Consider the following 18,695-nt stretch of genomic DNA (forward strand, 5'->3'; position numbering starts at 1 on the left):
TAAAATCAGTGCAGTTTTTTAAAGTTGGGAGTCCACCATCTTGATTCAAAATGGTGTCCAGTTGTATCCAAACATAGGTGAAAACCTGAATCTTGATTCTAGGAACCATCATACAAAATTTGGCTACAGTACTTTAAGAGGCATCCAAGCAGACACACAACTTTCCAAAATATATAGTGGATCTCACCGAAAAATCACACTGTCCAATAAAATTGGACTTCAACTTCTATTTATCATTCAGTTATATTTATCAGAATGGGTTGCATGTTTTCATATACCTTCTTGAGATAATTGTCTAAGGAGGTGGTTAAGTGCTGTTTTTCTGAGGCAAGTTCCTTGTAAGCAGTACACTGCTTGATCAGCCCATCTACTCTTTTGTTAATGCAGTTTACCATTTCCTGAACACCAGTCATCCAAGAACTGAAGGCAGAAACAAAATGACAGTTAGCATTTTTGCTGGTAGGTAGGATTATAGGAGGCAGATGAAAACAATTCTGATCATTTGCACAGCTAGCCTTTGGAAAACCAACAATAATGTTAATTTGCAGTAAAACAGAGAAACTAGGACATGTACATTTGTGGATTTTGTTCTAACACTTTCCCTTCCTCAAATGAGTTTCTCACCAGAACTTGTGAGGAAACAAATATGAACAAATTTACGTCAGATAAGTTAACCTATCAAAATATGACCCTGAATAAAAAGACAGAATGCGGCTGCTAGACTGGTGACTGGGCGCGGCCACCAAGACCACATAACACCAGTCTTGAAAGACCTACATTGGCTCCTAGTACGTTTTCGAGCACAATTCAAAGTGTTGGTGCTGACCTTTAAAACCCTAAATGGCCTCGGCCCAGTATACCTGAAGGAGCATCTCCACCCCCATCATTCAGCCTGGACACTGAGGTCCAGCGCCGAGGGCCTTCTGGCGGTTCCCTCACTGCGAGAAGCGAAGTTACAGGGAACCAAGCAGAGGGCCTTCTCGGTGATGGCGCCTGCCCTGTGGAACGCCCTCCCATCAGATGTCAAAGAAAAACAACTACCAGACTTTTAGAAGACATCTGAAGGCAGCTCTGTTTAGGTAAGCTTTTAATGTTTGATGGACTATTGTATTTTAATATTTTCTTGGAAGCCGGCCAGAGTGGCTGAGGAAACCCAGCCAGAAGGGTGGGGTATAAAATAATAATAATAATAATAATAACCATTGGGGGGAAATTGCAGCATATGAAACAACTTGTATTTCTTCCCCATCACTTCCCCTTGTGTCAGTGAATTTGGGGGGAAGGGGCTGTGAGGAATGCTTTCAAGAATGTGAGGAAGAGAATTCATGCACTGAGAATCACCCTGGATTCAATCCTAATGAACGGTCAAGCTCATAAAACCCTGGGTTGCATTTCCTCATTTTCAGGATTTGCCTTATTTCTGCCTAAAAACTCCCCACATTCCCCTTGATCAGTGCTCATGTGGCAAAGGAGTATTCCGACCTGCTTAGGACCATGTAACTTCCCAACAATAATTGATACCTATGAGGCAACTCCTAAATGTGTATGGGATTCTTCACTTACATCCTTAACTTACCTGTGGGCATCTCCTTTGCTAAGCAAGGTTTGTCCCTTCTGCAAGGCGTCAGCTGATGCTTCTGTAATCTCTTTCTTCAGTTCCTCATGTTTTATTGCCAAGAGAGCCGAGCTTATGCCTTCAGAGTTAAGAAGCTTAAGGGAGGCCTCTACATTTCTAAGTACATCACACGCCTATCAAGACAAATACAGTTTTTGAAAAGTAAAAGACGGGGGCTTTTTAAATAAAACATATTATGAAACAGTTCTTCTTCAACTCAGCATAGAAACCATTTTGTTTTAAGAATTCATACCCCGCTTTTTACCATCTGAAACCCAAAATGGCTTACAAAACACATCCAATATTTAAAACATAAATTAAACACCAGAGATTGGAACGTCAGAGCAGATTCATGGTGCAAAGTCCTTCTGGAATAAAATAGTTTTAACCAGGCTTCTGAAATTCAGCAAGGATGGTTGAAGCTTCCTTCTGTGATTGAGTTCCATAGAGTTGGGCCCACTACCCTGAAGGCATGACACCATGTTGTTCCATAGTTTTGGAACAAGTTCCCATATGCTGGCTCCTACCAAATCTGCATGGACAAAGGAGGCTCCGCTTCTGATCAAGTCCTTATATGAAGCACCTTCAGCAGTGCACACTGCTCTCCTTAGTAGACAGGGAACTGAAGGAGTCACAGGTCAGTGGCTGGGCACTTGCTTTACGTGCATAAAGTTCTAGGCTCAATTTCTGGTGTTTTCCATAAAATAACCTCAGGTAGAGAGCAGGGAAGGTCTCTCAAATGTGGTGGAGACCATCGGCAGTCTGAATATACTTGAGCCTGATGGGCCAATGCACAGAGTCACTATTGAGCACATCCATATGTCCATGAGGCTACAGGGGCAGCACCAGACAAGATGGGCAGCACTGTCAGTTCTTACAACACCAACCATTTATTTATGAAAGGGAACACTGAATCCAGATTCTCTCCTCCCTGGTGAACTAGTGCTGCTAAAGCTGAGAGCACAGATATCTTGCTACATGGCGAGAGTCTCATGTACAGCAGAAACCTGTAAAGCAACTTGCTGCTGAGAGTAATGGCAACTTCCTTGCAAAGACGGATAGGGTTGGGTTGTAAGACTGGTCACAACCCTCAGATGACCTGCTCTAAAGCCACTACTCTTAACATTGTATAGAGTAGGAAGTTTGAAGACTGTAGCCTTCTGAAGTTGAGTTTTTCCATGACAGCTGTGATAATCACTCTGGCTGTCAGGATTGCCCCTTCCTATATTGCTACAGTTTCATAGATGGTGCCAACTCAGCATAATATGATACTCGGTAACATGGCCTTTTCATTCTGCTGCAGTTGATTAATGTAGCCACGCACTAGGAAGCTTGCTTCAAAAAGGGGGGAGGCTCTGGCAAGTGCTGCTGGTTTTTTAAGGGGTTTTAAAGGGTTTCCAGAGGTTTAGATGTTGTTTACAGGCTTTTTAGATGGTGTTGCCCACTATACGTGATTTCACATATACACGCGGTAACCGGGAACGTAACCCTCGCATAAGCGGGGAGACGCCTGTACTGCTCTTGGACGTAATAATGTCATAGCGCTCTCCTTTTAATGGGTGAGAAGTGACGCAAGAGGTTGTTTAGCATCCCTCATTTAAGGATGAATGGGAACCTTTTACAAAGTATTTGAAGACACAACAAAGCAAACTGGACTCCCTGGCAGGTTTTGAATAAACATTCACAATTTTTTTTACTGATAATAATTAGCTAAACAGTTTGAAGATCTACACAATTCTGTAACATGCAGAAAATAGCATTATTGGAGAAACCAAAGACTGGAACTGAGGGAAGTTGGGGGGTGGGGTGGGAGGATGGGTTTTGTGGGGGGGAGGAAAAAAGGGGGGGAATAAGGATATGTTTTTGGAAAATATGTTTTGTTATAATTTTGAATAAATAATTTTTTTAAAAAAAAGATATTCAGAAGGAATCCTACTCCAGGTGCCTTCTTTGCCTGTAGTGAAGTTTGTATCCACCAAGACTATTTCCTCGTCAGAGGAATACAATCCCCAAATTCCCTGATCGTTACAAATTGCAGGGAAAGAAGGAACGATCATGCGTTTTATTCCCTGGCATGGTAAAACCTATCCAAAATATGAAGATGGCTGGATGTGGTGTCAAAACGTTTAGGATTGGTTGAAAGTGACACACACAACCCCAGATTGCCAATCATTTGGTAGGAATGAAGGCAGTCAATAAAAAAATAGCCCAATGAAAACTGAGCATGCTCAGTGGCCATGGAATGCTGAATAGGGGAGATGAGAAACAGAATCATGGAAGGGACCATGAGGGTCATCTAGTCCAACCCCCTGCAATGCGAGAATCTTTTGCCCAATGTGGTCCTCGAACCCACCACTCTGAGATTAAGAGCCTTATGCTCCACTGATTAAGCTATGGGATGCATCATTTTTGTGCAGGTCCCACTTTTACCTAATATACTTTCATTCTTATGTCGGATAAATTGTAAGCCTCATTAAGAGCCTACCATGGTTGAGAAGCAGGTCAAAAAGATATAACGAAAGCAAACAAATAAGCAAACGGGAACTCAGTACAGACTCCTAGAGCACAAAGTTCAAGAAAAGGTCTAGTATTTCTGCAATTTTAATAGGACTCTCAAAACATTTTTTAAAAAGTTTTAAGAACAAGTACAGTGTATACTAAAGCCTCTCCTTTTCAGGGAGGGGAGGGATTGCGCGTGGGCCTTGCGCTTCCCGCCCATAGTGGGTGGCGTGTTTAGTCATCAGGGAGTCCCGGCGCGCGTCACAACCTCGCCAGCCAATCCGGCTGGCTGGGGTGTGTGGCTAAGCTGCCACGCAGCCAAGAGTAATTCCTTCTGCTCCCTGCTACTATGGATCTCCCGCCCTCCTGCCCTTCCTTCTAGCGTTAGTCACCTTGACCTTGCTATGGACTTCGGTTGGTCGGCTGTTGAAGGGGCCTGGTAGGAATTTTTCCACTTGGCAGATTGGCACCAGCCACTTGGTTTTTGCCTACCTTGTTGCAAGTCATCACAACTTTGTAAGGTTTGGCTGTTAGGCATTGGGAAAACTTGGTTTATGGGAGGGGAGGTTGTGGCCATCAGCTAACCCTCCCGTTTAAGGGTATTCCATTAAAGGAACCCGGGGGTCGTGGATCCTGTTCGAAGCCCGGGAGGTGGCTAAGGCTATGGCACAACTTTCTGGTGACCCTGGGGGAGCTCCGAGTTGGTGTACATAAACAGGGCTCCCCCTAAAGGTGGTTAACCCTTTTGAGACTTCCTGCATGGTGAGCGGGAGTCAGATATAGTCGGAATGGGTCCAGTGCCTAAAGCCAATACCATTCACATTCTGTACCCAATAAAAGTTGTGACCTTTTTTCGCCCATTAACCTAAATACTGGTGTCCACGTGTTTTCATTCCTCGAGGGAGGGGGTGCGGGGCCTTGACGCACAACAGCCCCACCTGTTTCTTGGAATATAAACTGCTGGAAGCAAAATCCTTGGAGGGACTCCTCTGCCCCTCCCAGAATGTTCTGCATACAGAGAAATACATACAAATAAATGCAATGTTTCTCTTTTTGAAACTAGAAACAGAACTGTGACAAACTGAAAACAAACGTGGTGCGATATGCAACTGGACCACATGTTGTGGGTTGGTTAATCCTTTGACTAACCTTCACTGCTGCAGTGAAGAATTCATTGGCTTCTTGCAACAAGGTTTTCCGCTCCTCCATACAACGGTTCACTTCCTGTTGCAACAGGTTCATTTTCTGATTGGAAAGCTTCAGGTGCTCTTTTTCAGCATACTCTTCTGAAAACAGAATCTTGAGAGCCTCTGATTTCAAATCTTCCACACTGGAGCCCCATACCTAGAAAGAGAAGGTCCGCCTCAGCTAGCTATCTGCCTGCAGGATAGCCACCCCACGAAAAAGACAGACGAAGGCACAGATTTAAATAAAACTTGCACATGCTAATTTACATACATAGATTCCATACCCTACAAGTGTCCTGGAAAAAATAGGACATTGTTTTTTATTGCTGGAGAACAGTGGCCATGCTCTCGCTCGATTTTGCAATGCAATTTCCCTCCAAAAAGCGCTTTTTTTCAGGACCCTGTTTTTGGCTGCCATGCCTGCCCAAAATGTGTGTGTGTGTGTTTTTGGGGGGGGGACAGGAAACTGCGGTGCAAAATTGCATGAGATTACAGCAACCCAAATGACTCCCATTCTCTCGTGATAAAACAAAACAAAACAGGAAGATGCCATCCTGGATTCTAGCTTCAAAGTGTTGGAAGGTAAGGGATGCAAATTCAGAAAATTACTTTCTTTTAAATTACACCTCATCACGGTGAAGAAGATTGTGATCAGGTGACCTGTGTGCCTGCTCAGTGTGCTGTCCGGGTGATGGGCAACCTCAAGACCCCAGCGTTCTCCAAGGAACCCCAGATAGGAGGGGGGAAAGAACATGGCAGTGAGAGGGAGCATCAATGGGTAGGTAGGCAGTTAAACTCGCCTGTTGTGCAGATGGTCCCAGTTGTCATACCCAAAAGTCCAGCAAGGACATTTGATTCACACAAACGTATTTGAGATTATTATTATTACTAGTCATTAAATTTGTATATCACCCTTCGTCCAAAGATCACAGGGCAGGTCCACAAGATAAAAACCCAAAAATGAAAGCACAAAAATACCTAATAAACTAGTATACTTCTATTTCCTTTCCTGTGGATAGTTAGGCCTACATGGCAGCAGGTAGTCTAATTTCCCCATGGCTGGACACCTCACAATTCCTTCAATGAAACTAGTTTTGTTGTTGTATTTAAGAAGAGTTTTCTCCACCCTTTTAAATGGTTTTATATTTTACTTTGTATTTCAACTCTCTTTCCCCCCCGATTTATTGTAAACCATCTACAGAGGTTTATGTAACAGGGTGGAATACAAATGCCACAAATAAACAAACAAAGAAAGCCGTATACCAAGGCAGCACTGGCTTACAGTGTAGAGATAGTGTAAAGAGTTACAGCAACTACTTCCCATGCATAGGTTATTATATGGCTAATAAATAGGAAAACCATTCCCCCGGGATGAATTGGAAACAGCAGCAAAGAAGTACAAGCCTTTTGTTCAATTACCTATCCTGCTGAGCTGCAAAATACCCATCCTACTAAATAAGGGTCAGCAACTACCATGTTCATAGTACTGTGGTTCCTCGGGTTACATACGCTTCAGGTTACATACGCTTCAGGTTACAGACTCCGCTAACCCAGAAATAGTACCTCGGGTTAATAACTTTGCTTCAGGATGAGAGCAGAAATCGTGCTCCGGCGGCGCGGCAGCAGCAGGAGGCCCCATTAGCTAAAGTGGTGCTTCAGGTTAAGACCAGTTTCAGGTTAAGAACGGACCTCCGGAACGAATTAAGTACGTAACCCGAGGCACCACTGTAGTGCTAATATGAATGGTTGACAGTACCCTCAAAATTCAATTACATTGCTTAGGAACAAACATATGGGCATCTTGCTATCATTTAAAATGCAACCACATGCATTCAGTTATTTGACACAATGGAATTATCAACAATTTGCCAAGTTTCACTACTGGGCAATCCAGTGCAAGCTATGCATGCCAATGTATTCTTGAAATCAATGAGCCTTAGTGTTTTACTGTAATGCTTAAATCCCATTGATTCTAATAATGGTAATCCTATCTCCTTAAAAATGGACAGCGTCCAAAAGTTAGTCAGCGCAGTGACCCTCTGCCCTTTCCTATGAAGGGGAGCTATTTGTGTGCAAGCATTCCAAGATCGCCCACTGAATATGGAGAAGCGCCCTGAACACAGAGGGCTTTGCAATCACATCAGATCTGCTGGATCAGAGCCACACACTGGTCAAAGATCACCAGGGCTCAGTTTCATTCCTATGTGACTTCATTGTGGGTCTTGCATGGCTTTAAAAAATAAATAAGTATGTTCAATAAAGAAGGAAATATATCCCATTATATTCTCTTGCTGGTATGGGTTATGGTAAACTTGATGCACGTTGGTGTTTATTATTGGTGTTGTTGTTGTTGTTTAGTCGTTCAGTCGTGTCCAACTCTTCGTGACCCCATGGACCAGAGCACGCCAGGCACTCCTGTCTTCCACTGCCACCCGCAGTTTGGTCAGATTCATGTTTGTAGCTTCGAGAACACTGTCTAACCATCTCGTCCTCTGTCGTCCCCTTCTCCTTGTGCCCTCAATCTTTCCCAACATCAGGGTCTTTTCCAGTGAGTCTTCTCTTCTCATGAGGTGGCCAAAGTATTGGAGCCTCAGCTTCATGATCTGTCCTTCCAGTGAGCACTCAGGGCTGATTTCCTTAAGAATGGATGCGTTTGATCTTCTTGCAGTCCATGGGACTCTCAAGAGTTTCCTCCAGCATCATAATTCAAAAGCGTCAGAAGATTTCTAAATGGAAAGGTTGCCATCTGAGAGGTAAAAAGCACAGAGGGTTCCTGTACTGCGGGAAGTCCCAGGTCCATTCTCTGGCAGATCTAGTTAAAAAGATCTCAGGTGTCAGGTTTGGGAAAGATTCTTGCCCGGTATCTTGGAGGGTCAGTACTGAGCTAGATGTGTGACTGGCCTAGTGTCACCCAGTGGACTTCATAGATGAGTGTGGATTTGTACCTTGGCCTCCCCAGTCCCTGTCCAACGTTCTACTCACTATACAGTGGTACCTCGGGTTACATACGCTTCAGGTTACAGACTCCGCTAACCCAGAAATAGTACCTCGAGTTAAGAACTTTGCTTCAGGATGAGAACAGAAATCGTGCCCCGGCGGCGCGGCAGCAGTAGGAGGCCCCATTAGCTAAAGTGGTGCTTCAGGTTAAGAACAGTTTCAGGTTAAGAACGGACCTCTGGAACAAATTAAGTATGTAACCCGAGGTACCACTGTATCATGTTGGATCTCTGCACTCAAGAAGGAAGCTCTCCACGAAAGGTTACAATAATGACATATAAAACAACAACAACACACACACACACACACACACACACACACACACACACACATAATCTCTGCCCTGTTGAAGAAAAATGGTTGCATCTGAATTAGCCGTGTGTGATGTGTCTTATCCCTCTGTGTCCTTTAATAGCCAATGAGTATGCTAAGCTGGCAAGGAGGAGGCTGCTAGATATCACAACCATGGTTTCCACAACTATTCAGAATTTGGTGCTATACATGTAAATGCAGGGGGCGGGGTCCCTCAACAGAGACAGGGACATGTGCATAAGGCCCTCTTTGGTTAACACCAATCTTGCGTAGACCAGGGGGCACAGCCACGGGTGTCTTAAGAGGCAGGACCAGGGTTGACGCAAGACATTTTGGCGCCTGAGGCAAACCACCAAATGGCGTCCCCTCCCAGCCGGGGAAGAAGAGGTGAGTGAAGATCTACATCAGGCATAGGGTGGGTGGTATTAAGATCAACATCAGGATCTGCTGCCCCTGTCCCTTGAACGCCTCACTAATGTTTATGTGGTGAGTAAGCTTGGTGGGTATGGTTCATTGTGTACACTGGGGAATTTTCTCTTCGAAGCCATAGGCACAAAGCCCTTTTCTTGCCTCTCTGCAGGACTGCTGAGATAATGATTTGATCTACAAGGATGAACTTCTACAAGTGAGCTGCTTAGCACAGAGGATCAGCTGTCATCTGCAGTGATCCATAGCAGCCACAGACATTACTGGTTTAATACTGCATGCTATTTGGTGGCATGACATCGCTGTCACTTCTTTCCACCAAGAGCAGCAAAAAGCCTGATGTTGCCATGCCTCTGCAGCTACGCAAGTACCTCTGAGGACACACAGCATTATACATAACCTGTGCTCAGTGTCTCTCCACAGACAGGTCATGCTATTTTACTTTTTTGCCTTCTCAGTAAGTAACCTTTAAAATTGCAGTTCTCAATATTCCATTTGGCACAGAAATTGAGCCCCTTTGTAGATCTCTTGATTGATCTGGCACTTCTGAAAAGATTGGTGCAGACTGGGTGAAATTATACTTTAAAAAAACTAATAAAAAAATATGGACCCTTTTGTTCAAAAGAGGCTGTGAGGCTTTCAAAAACATGAAGCAGCTGAGAAAAAAGAAGCGCTCCTATGCACCCTGAATTGCAGAAAAATACCGGGTGTGATCCAGCCAAAGTTAATGACTTTTAAGTCCCATTGTATCCAATTATAGTGATCAACTCTTTCCCCCTGAAGTCAATGATACTTAAATTTGTTTAGCTTTCTAGACTGTATTCAGAATGTTTATTTTCTTTAAAAGCCATCATTGGGACAGACACTCTTAGAGTTGATTTCTTCTTGAAATTTAAGGATACATAAGTGGAAATGAAGCATGACACTAAAATTTTGCTAAGGATGAAGAAAAAACTGGGAGTGGGTGGAATATGTAAAGCAACATGTAAAATGATTATTTAAAACAAAACAGCTGACTTTCTCAACAGCCACCCCATATGTAATAGGTAAAGAAGCTGTAGTGTGCATTCTTCTTTTGCAATGGGGAAGCAGCCCCAAACCTCAGCGACACATTGAGTTTTTGCTTGCATTTCTTAACTAGTTTAGCTAACCGCCATTCATATATTCCCCCTTCTATTAATTTGTCTGGTTATGGAACCTTAGCACCATAGTTTTTAAGAGTGACCTGCCTTGAGAGGGGTTGCCACTTGTCAGAAACCTTGAGCAAATGCATATTCTTCACAAACTGGGCAAAAACATATAAACTAGGGCTGGATCTACACTGCTAAGAAAAACGCTATAAAAACCCCTGATATATATATCTATATATCCCATTGACAATGGATTGCTGCTCTACAGCGCCCTCTGGTGTCACATTTTATAACGTATTTTTAACGTTATAACTCACCAGTGTAGATTAATCCAAGCAATGAAGAGCCCATGATTTAATGAGTGAACTGATAATCCTCAGGGAAAGATGTTCCTATATCAATACAACAGTCCACTGTAAGAAATTGAAGGACTACAGTGAGCATGTTTTAGATAAGATGGTTCTTACTTTAACCTTATTTTCCATTTCCTTGTGCTCCTGGAGTAATTCTTCATTTTCTTTTAAAGATGACCCCAGCTTTTGCTTATGAAAATAATCCTTTATGTTCTTCTTGTACCAAGAGGTGATCTGAAAAAAGAAACAATATTTTGAAGGACTGGTATGTAACTACTGAAGTGAGATTAATCATAAGGATAGTTATATAATAACCCATAGTGTGTTGAACGAGATTAATCATAAGCAATAAACATAGATGATTACGATCACATTCCCAGTCACTGAATGGATCCAGCACAATGGTAAGAACTCTTATATCCTGCTTACTGCTATTCAGCCTATATCTTTTTAGAAATAACTCAGCCTCCTGTGAATTGGTTTGAACTGTACTACTACATTGCGAGTTATCTATTCATGTAAAAACAGCAACCCAGTTTAGCTTCATTTTTAATGAGAGCGTGTGAAAAATCTTGTCTTAGCCAAAAGAATAGGAAATTTGTAAATGAATCTAATAAAGGCTCGGTTTCCATAGCCCAGTCGTCTGCGCACTGAAGTTTTAAACAAATCCTGTTTACATTGAATGAGGACTTGTTTTCAGTCTTCATTTTGTTTTGTGATTTGCTGTTTTATTTGATAAAGAAAAGCATTGCCCTGGGAACTATAATTATTTCACATCCACGTCTACTCTATTTTAATCCTATAAAGCTGCACGATGTTAAGACAGAACCTATCTTCTGAACTGTGGGCACAAAAAGAGGAAGGAAACCAGTGACCCCCCCAAGCAGAATGAATATACGTTTAGCTCAAGGCCTGCATGTAACTATCCTATGACAATCCCTCACCCTGGAGAATGAGGAATAAATGACCAGGGACCTGGAATCCTTTGCTTATGCAGTTGTGTGCACAAAGGCTCTTTCGAGCATTAAAATGAACATGAGGAAGTCAAGCATGCCAGATCCTTCCCCCTATTCCATTAATTCATATAATGCCTAAACAGAGTAAGAGGTATGTGGAATTTGATATCCCATGGGCTAAAATGCAGCTATTTTATTTACTGGTGTATTGGATCATTACCTACATATACACCACAATCCAGTATAGAGTTATGCTTAACCTCCTTTCATTTCAGTGGGGCTTAAGCATGGGTACAGAACTGTGTTAGACTGAGGCCCTAGTCTGCCCTTATATGTCACAATTGGAGCTATTAAGTATTCCTCTATGAATATTCTGAAAGTAAACAAAAATGCTTCCCACAAATCTACAACAACACACTCAGCGAATTACCTAAGGAGTTTGGTGTAGCAAGGGATATAAAGAGATAATTAATGTAATTAAAATTTAATTTGATGTCACACCACAAAGCTGCTTCCTAAGTGCTTCCAATTTATTCATTTTGATATGTTCCTCGTTCGAGGCCTGATTTCATTTTTAAATCACAGTACTAGAGAGGTGGGGAGAGATTATATATATAATATATATATATATAAAATGCTCAGTGTTTCTTAACAACTAAAGGTGATAAGTAATACTTAAAGTAAATTTATGGGTCTACTCTGAGACTGGCTATCACTATGATTTGAGTGGCCCAGTTCAGATGCAGTGGCACACTATGGCATGCCCTTCAAGTGTCCCAGTTTTTCACAGATGCTTCCAGAATATTGGGAGGAATACTGAATGTGTCCAATATATTTTTCTGTAGTCATCAGATCCCCTAAATGGAAGTGGATCTGCAGCCATCCACTACCTTCTATGACAAGATGTTACAAAAGCTTGCTCCTAACACTGGGCTGCGGGTGGCGCTGTGGGTTAAACCACAGAGCCTAGGACTTGCCAATCATAAGGTCGGGGGTTCGAATCCCCGCGACGGGGTGAGCTCCCATTGCTCGGTCCCTGCTCCTGCCAACCTAGCAGTTTGAAAGCACGTCAAAGTGCAAGTAGATAAACAGGTACCGCTCCAGCGGGAAGGTAAACGGTGTTTCTGTGCGCTGCTCTGGTTTGCCGGAAGCGGCATAGTCATGCTGGCCGCATGATCCAGTAGCTGTACACTGGCTCCCTTGGCCAATATAGTGAGATGAGCGCCGCAACCCCAGAGTCAGCCACGACTGGACCGAATGGTCAGGGGTCCCTTTACCTTTACCTTTAACATTGAGCTACCCTACTTGGAATCGGCAGGACAAGAAAGGCACGTTACGTTCAGTGCCATGGGACTGGAAAGTAAGCTCATGCAACAAAACTTTACCTTTCCCCCCTCTCCTCTTGCCCCTCTCCCTTGTAGCTTCTTTGGAGGTTGTGGGGAGCTACCAAACACTGTGTGCTGTGTCATAGGGGGCTGCAGTGGACAGAGGGAATGGCCTATAACTGGGTGGAGGAAGCTGCATTTTGCACACGTAACATTGGATACAACTCTATATGGTTTTTAATTATATGGAAGCTGGTCAGAGAATCTAGGGCCAGACAGGGAGGAAAGTGCAACATTCTCACTCTTGAGTGCTAAATGGAATACACTGACCTCTCAGTCCTGGACAATAATGAATAAGGCAATGTCAGGGATAAAACTCCACGGAAGGAAGGACATCAAACTCTCCATCAGAAGCAATACTTAACAAGGAGCTGTAGGGTTTTATGCACACCTGGGAGGCGGAATTAGAATTAAAGTGTCTATTCCAGGGAGCTAGGGAAACAGACCTAAAAACTTGATAGCACTAGTGTTGGTATACATTCATCTTCTTTTATTCAATATTCACATAGAGAGGCTTGGGAATGTCGCCTCTCAGAATAATGGCGTTGCTCTGAGTGAATCTCCACCCCCCTCCATCTCTCCCACTTCCTCATGAATCATCGCTAAGAGTGCTAGAAAGTGCCCTCGGCCTTTGAGCTCTTTGCTCTCCTACTTTCAAGGCCCGCTGTGTTCTGGGAGGGGGGGGCTGGAATGCTTTTAAAGACACTGAGTCCGTGGTGCTTCCTCTTCTGCCTCCTCCTCTCCCAATATTTTCCAGCTTTTCACTTCATCTGCGTCTGAGCTGTGACCTCCCTCAACCCTCTGTTGTAATTCTGAACTGTCTCCTTCTTCTCTGGAAGGGTCAGGCTGGGGAGGCGGACTCCACCTTTCCTCCTCTGTCCAGTCCCTGACACCCCCTATTGAAATAACCTCTCACATCCCAGCTACTTGGCTATGTCTATCTTTCGAAGCTGGGCTTCCAGTGACTTAAGATGGGTGCCCCCTGACTGTACACCTGCTCCTTTGAGAGGAGCGCAACTCCATGAACAGGCATATTACCCAATTAGGCAAGTGTACGATTGCATGGTAAGATACACTTACGCTGTTATAAAAATGAAAAGCCACCCAGCAAAAGTGAGTAAGCTGTGCTAATTGATAATTGTGCTCTCACTGTTAACACTCTGAAATGTGCTGAAATGCAGTAATATATTATCAGCTACTAGGCGTGTGCCTGCATCCTCACTGCCTGAGGTGTGTATTTGTTAAAGAAGATTTGAAAAGCAGAGCCACGGAAGCACTAACAGAGATAAGCATTCACTAAGCACTGTAGAAAGCTTACTCTCCCTTCACCCTGCTGTGGAGGGGAGAGGGGATAGCAGATTTAACCAGTTTCTCAGGATTGTTAGAGGGACTCACAACAAAGTCCAACATGGATTTTGTAAAATAACTTGCTGAAACTGCACTGCTACCCGTGAGAATATGTGCTTTGGGTTAGTGGTGAATCTGACGAATGACTCATAAGAAATGACTCCTGGAAGACTAAGGTCCAGAAAGGGATTTGAGCACATCAAAGTGCAAGCAGATAAATAGGTACCTTCCAGCAGGAAGGTAAATGGCATTTCTGTGCACTGCTCTGGTTCACCAGAAGCAGCTGAGTCATGCTGGCCACATGACCCGGAAGCTGTCTGCGGACAAACGCCGGCTCCCTCGGCCTATAGAGCGAGATGAGCATGCAACTCCAGAGTCGTCCGTGACTGGACGTAACGGTCAGGGGTACCTTTACCTTTACCATCAACCCACATCACTTTAAAGAGGAAATATTACAAAGAAATGATCTTGTGGATCATGCCAGTTGCGTTCAGCATGCCTGAACTATTCAGAAGATTCCCCTCCCTCCAGAAACAAACCTTCAATTTGTTTCTATGTATTGCTGTATCTGAAGCAAAGCAAGAAATGGCTGCACTGATTGCAACATGGCAATAGAGAATTTGGACAGTGCTTTGCAAATTACAATCTTGACAAAAGATTCTAGAAAAGGTGCCACGTGAGTATGCTTATAGCAAACACAAGAACGGTGGCAGAGGAAGCCTTGCTGCCAAGGAGTGCACCAATATGCCTTCCCAAATAGTGGGAATGGGGGCACTGCCACCAGAGGTCTCTGGCAGAATCTTCTAAAATGGGCCATTTTGTGGGATAGGGACAACCTGTCCCTGCTACTGTCACATGCCAGCACCAGGCCTGATCTAGGGACTCAGCTATACAGCTGCAGATAAAATGTTTTTAAGTGTGTTGTGAAGTGCATTATACAAATGTGACACTAGATGGCAATGCTGAACTATGGGAAATTCAATATATTTTTCAAAACCTTTTTAATAGCATTTTCATAGTGTTTTTTTATATGTGTCTACATTCCACCTAGATGCTTCTGCTACACCAGTATTCCTGCTATCTGACCTAGGATCTTCTATCCTAGGTAACAAGTGGTGGGGCTGTGGATGCGGTGATTGTTGTTCCGCTCCTTTAAGCCTGCACCACTGCTGGCCATGGCGTTTGGATTGTGGACTTAATACATTTATTATGTCCATAGCTTTCACAGGCTACTTCATCGGGGGCATTTGAGGATCTGAATTATTGTTCATAAAAGGTGTGCCAGGATTTTTCCTTGTGGGCAATTATTTAACAAACCATAACCTCTGACCTTGCTGTCCACCTCGGAGCAGCAAGCTGTGAATCAATGAGCTCGGGAGCCTTGAATAACCGTGATTTAGTGGTTCTCCTCACAAAGACATAATTGGGAGCCATTGAGAAATGTATGAACACATATACATTAATAACGGATCTGCTTGCCGAACTAATTATGTACAAAACAGCCCTGCCCGCCTTTATTTTTCATTAATAAAAGGGATTTGCTGAAAATATTTGAGAAAGAATAGTTTGCAGCTGCCAGGGATTACGATGTTTTTCAGATGATTGCACTGCGGTTAGGGGAAATATGCCATTTTTAACGCATTATTACCTAAATGCCTGCTCCCAGCTGAGCTGTTCCTTGCTGTACTGAAGCAAACTGAGGTTGTTACTCTAGTTCCTAAAGTGAGATCGTGGGAAATGGAGCCGATAGCCAACTCTCTTTCACGTCCCATTTGTGATACCAAGGTTTACAAATTCTGGACACAGTATATAGCACCTGTGTGGGGAGGTGGGCTCCTCGCCTGCTCTGAAACCCTTTACAATCCTGTACAACCAGTCTTTCATTCCATGCCCTCCTCCATGTTCCCGTCTGGCATGGCCATACTATAGTGGACCAGTGTAAATTGTTGCGGACCCACTCACAGCGACCCCTCTCCAGAGAGCAAGGCTTTTGTTCTCCTGTGAAGGTGAACAAAATGGACAGGATGGCATTCTGGAATTTAAAAATTGTCCACAACTTTTTTGATTCCAGGTGTAGTTTGGACTTGGCTTAGACATCAGGTGCATATCCTTTTCAGCCCCCCTGGTGAAGGGCTGACACATGACAGGGTCGAGCCTAGGATTAATGGGTCGTCTGCAAAATGCACGTCTACATGAATGGCTGTCACAAGCTGCTGAAGGAATGTCTATGGCCCATCTGCTGCACGCCTTGGCTTTTGGACAGAGATCAACGAGACCCCTCTAATGGGGTACCCTGCTATTGCACAGTCCTGAGGTGGGGGTGATGCACCACTTCACCCCCTGCATGGTGTTAGACTAAAAGGATCCCACTCAATGCCTTATCTGCTAAAGTTGTGACTATTGCTACGGGGAAGGCAAAACCTGCAAACAGCGCCAATCTGCTTGCAGGCAAATTCCTTCTTGACTTGGAAGGGAAAGGTCAGCATACAAAACCCAAAGCATTACTGAATAGGGTGGGGAGGGAGAGATGTTCTTCAGCTGACTGCAGTCCCTGGGGTCAGGGGCAGCCAGCCTTTATAGGGCTGGGGTGGACCAGAGTAAAGCCTGCTCCACTTTGGTCCACTCCCAAGCCCCGCCCACACAGCCTGGCGATATTGGCCAGGATTCAAATGGACAGATGGCAGGTAAGCCCTATCTACTATATTTTAAATGGTGATGGTGACCCAAGTGAATTTTTCACACTGGAAACAAAATCCCCATTGCTGGAAAACTTGTACCAGATATTACCAAACAAAATGTACAGGATAAAGAATGAATCCTTTTCAATAAGGTATTTTTCAAACTTATTTCATGAAATTTGTTTCGCAACATTGGTTTTAACCAGTGAGAACCTATCTCAGTAATGAAAATATTGTATTCCTAGGCAGATCCTCGGTTGAGCATTTCTCAGGAGACAGAGCAAAACAACAACCAACATGGCGTCACCCTGGGCCTTCTGAACTATAGCTTGTTGTATCCTCATGATTTGCATACCAATAGCTGTGTGGCTCACATTTTGTAATTTTCACACCAACCCTCTTCATATTATTTTAAAATGGGGATTTGTTCTCAGCTACCAGACTATAGCCAACGGCTGTGAAGTTGACACCTCTGAAGGAAGACGGGATTTGTCATTCTGGGTACAGATCAATCTAGTCAAGAAACTGGTAAATCTAGTCTTCCCATGTGTTGGTTTCTGTTTTCCTTCACTGTGCAGCGAAAGGGCTTGTCACGAGACAGGTGTTTACATTCCACAGTCTGTACTGTACTGTTGGAGTTTCTCACGGGAAAGGGAGACTGGATGTGACGTACACTGGTTTCCTGTTTCTCACTGTGTTGTTTTCTCTCCAAGCTGTCGAGGAGAGAGGATGCTTTTCTGCTCCGGCAGAGGCAAGATGTCTTTCTGTAATATAACTGCTTTGAACTGTAAATAAAGCAACCAAGAGTATGCAGCACGTACTCCTCATCCTTCCGCTGGGCACGGAACTCTGCTTTAACCAACACGTGGTTATGGGCTCCAGAAGTCGAATCGGAGTGCCGGCAAAGGATCGGAATGCAGAGGGACAGATCGGATTGGAATCTGCTCTGCGCATAAACATGATTGATGAGGTATGTTGCTACTGCTCCGGGCAGCCTGCCAGCTTCTAGTTAATGGCTTTATGGCTGGACTTTGAACTTTTAAAGCCGTTTTGCCGGGAATAGGAAAATGGCTCCCAGGCTCAAGTTACTATGCTGGGGAAATCGAAAGTAACTTTTAAGTGCGCTTTTGGAATAAAGCAGGTGCAGCAGTGACGCAGCAAGATTTAAAGCAGCATATATGACGCTGAAGGCTAATGCCAGAGTCATGATGGCCCTTCAGGATGCTTGTGGGATTCCTAAGCTCAACAAGAAAAATTATGCCGACTGGGTTTTGTATGCAGAGGCAATTCTGCGGAAAGAGGGTTTGTTTGAGGTCATTACAGAAACCCCCCCAGCTCCAGTTACAGATGCATGGAAAGTTAAGGATTCCAAAGCACGGGGAACACTTACATTGATAGTATCCCCAGAAGAGCTCTGTCTATTGCGTGATAAGACCTCAGCCAGAGAAATTTGGGATTCTTTGAGAGAGGCTCACTTAAGGACAGAAGCTGGATCTACTATGTTTTACTTTAACAAGCTGCATAATATGGCTCTTGCTGAAGGTGGAGATGTGCGTTTACATCTGATGGAGATGCAAAATCTGAGACATGAGCTGCAACAGAGAGGACTCAACTTTCCAGAGGCTGTGTATTCTTTCATGATACTACAATCTTTGGGTTCAGGTTGGGAGTCTGTTGCAACCCAGATTGCTGTGCAGCCAACAGCTCAGCTAACAGTGGACTTTGTTACTGCCGTGGTGTTAAATGAAGCAGATCGCCGGGGTGCTAGCTGCATGGGCAAGGGGGAGTCTTCACAGACGTCATCCCATAG

At 43.9% G+C, this 18,695-nt stretch overlaps 1 protein-coding gene across 7 annotated transcripts in view; it reads right to left on the minus strand.

The window, feature by feature from the left end:
* CCDC141 (coiled-coil domain containing 141) overlaps positions 1-18,695 on the minus strand; it is a 110,294-nt gene that overhangs the window by 46,723 nt on the left and 44,876 nt on the right. For all 7 annotated transcript variants that reach the window (XM_083405290.1, XM_083405294.1, XM_083405295.1 and 4 more), the window contains 4 exons: positions 10,634-10,753; positions 5,264-5,458; positions 1,577-1,749; positions 279-420 (listed from right to left, as the gene is read on the minus strand). In XM_083405290.1, the coding sequence (XP_083261416.1) occupies positions 279-420; positions 1,577-1,749; positions 5,264-5,458; positions 10,634-10,753 (630 nt within the window). The remainder of the gene's footprint in view (positions 1-278; positions 421-1,576; positions 1,750-5,263; positions 5,459-10,633; positions 10,754-18,695) is intronic.

This window comes from Podarcis tiliguerta (assembly GCF_965153285.1).
Source record: "Podarcis tiliguerta genome assembly, chromosome: 1".
In the NCBI taxonomy this organism is placed as follows: domain Eukaryota; kingdom Metazoa; phylum Chordata; class Lepidosauria; order Squamata; family Lacertidae; genus Podarcis; species Podarcis tiliguerta.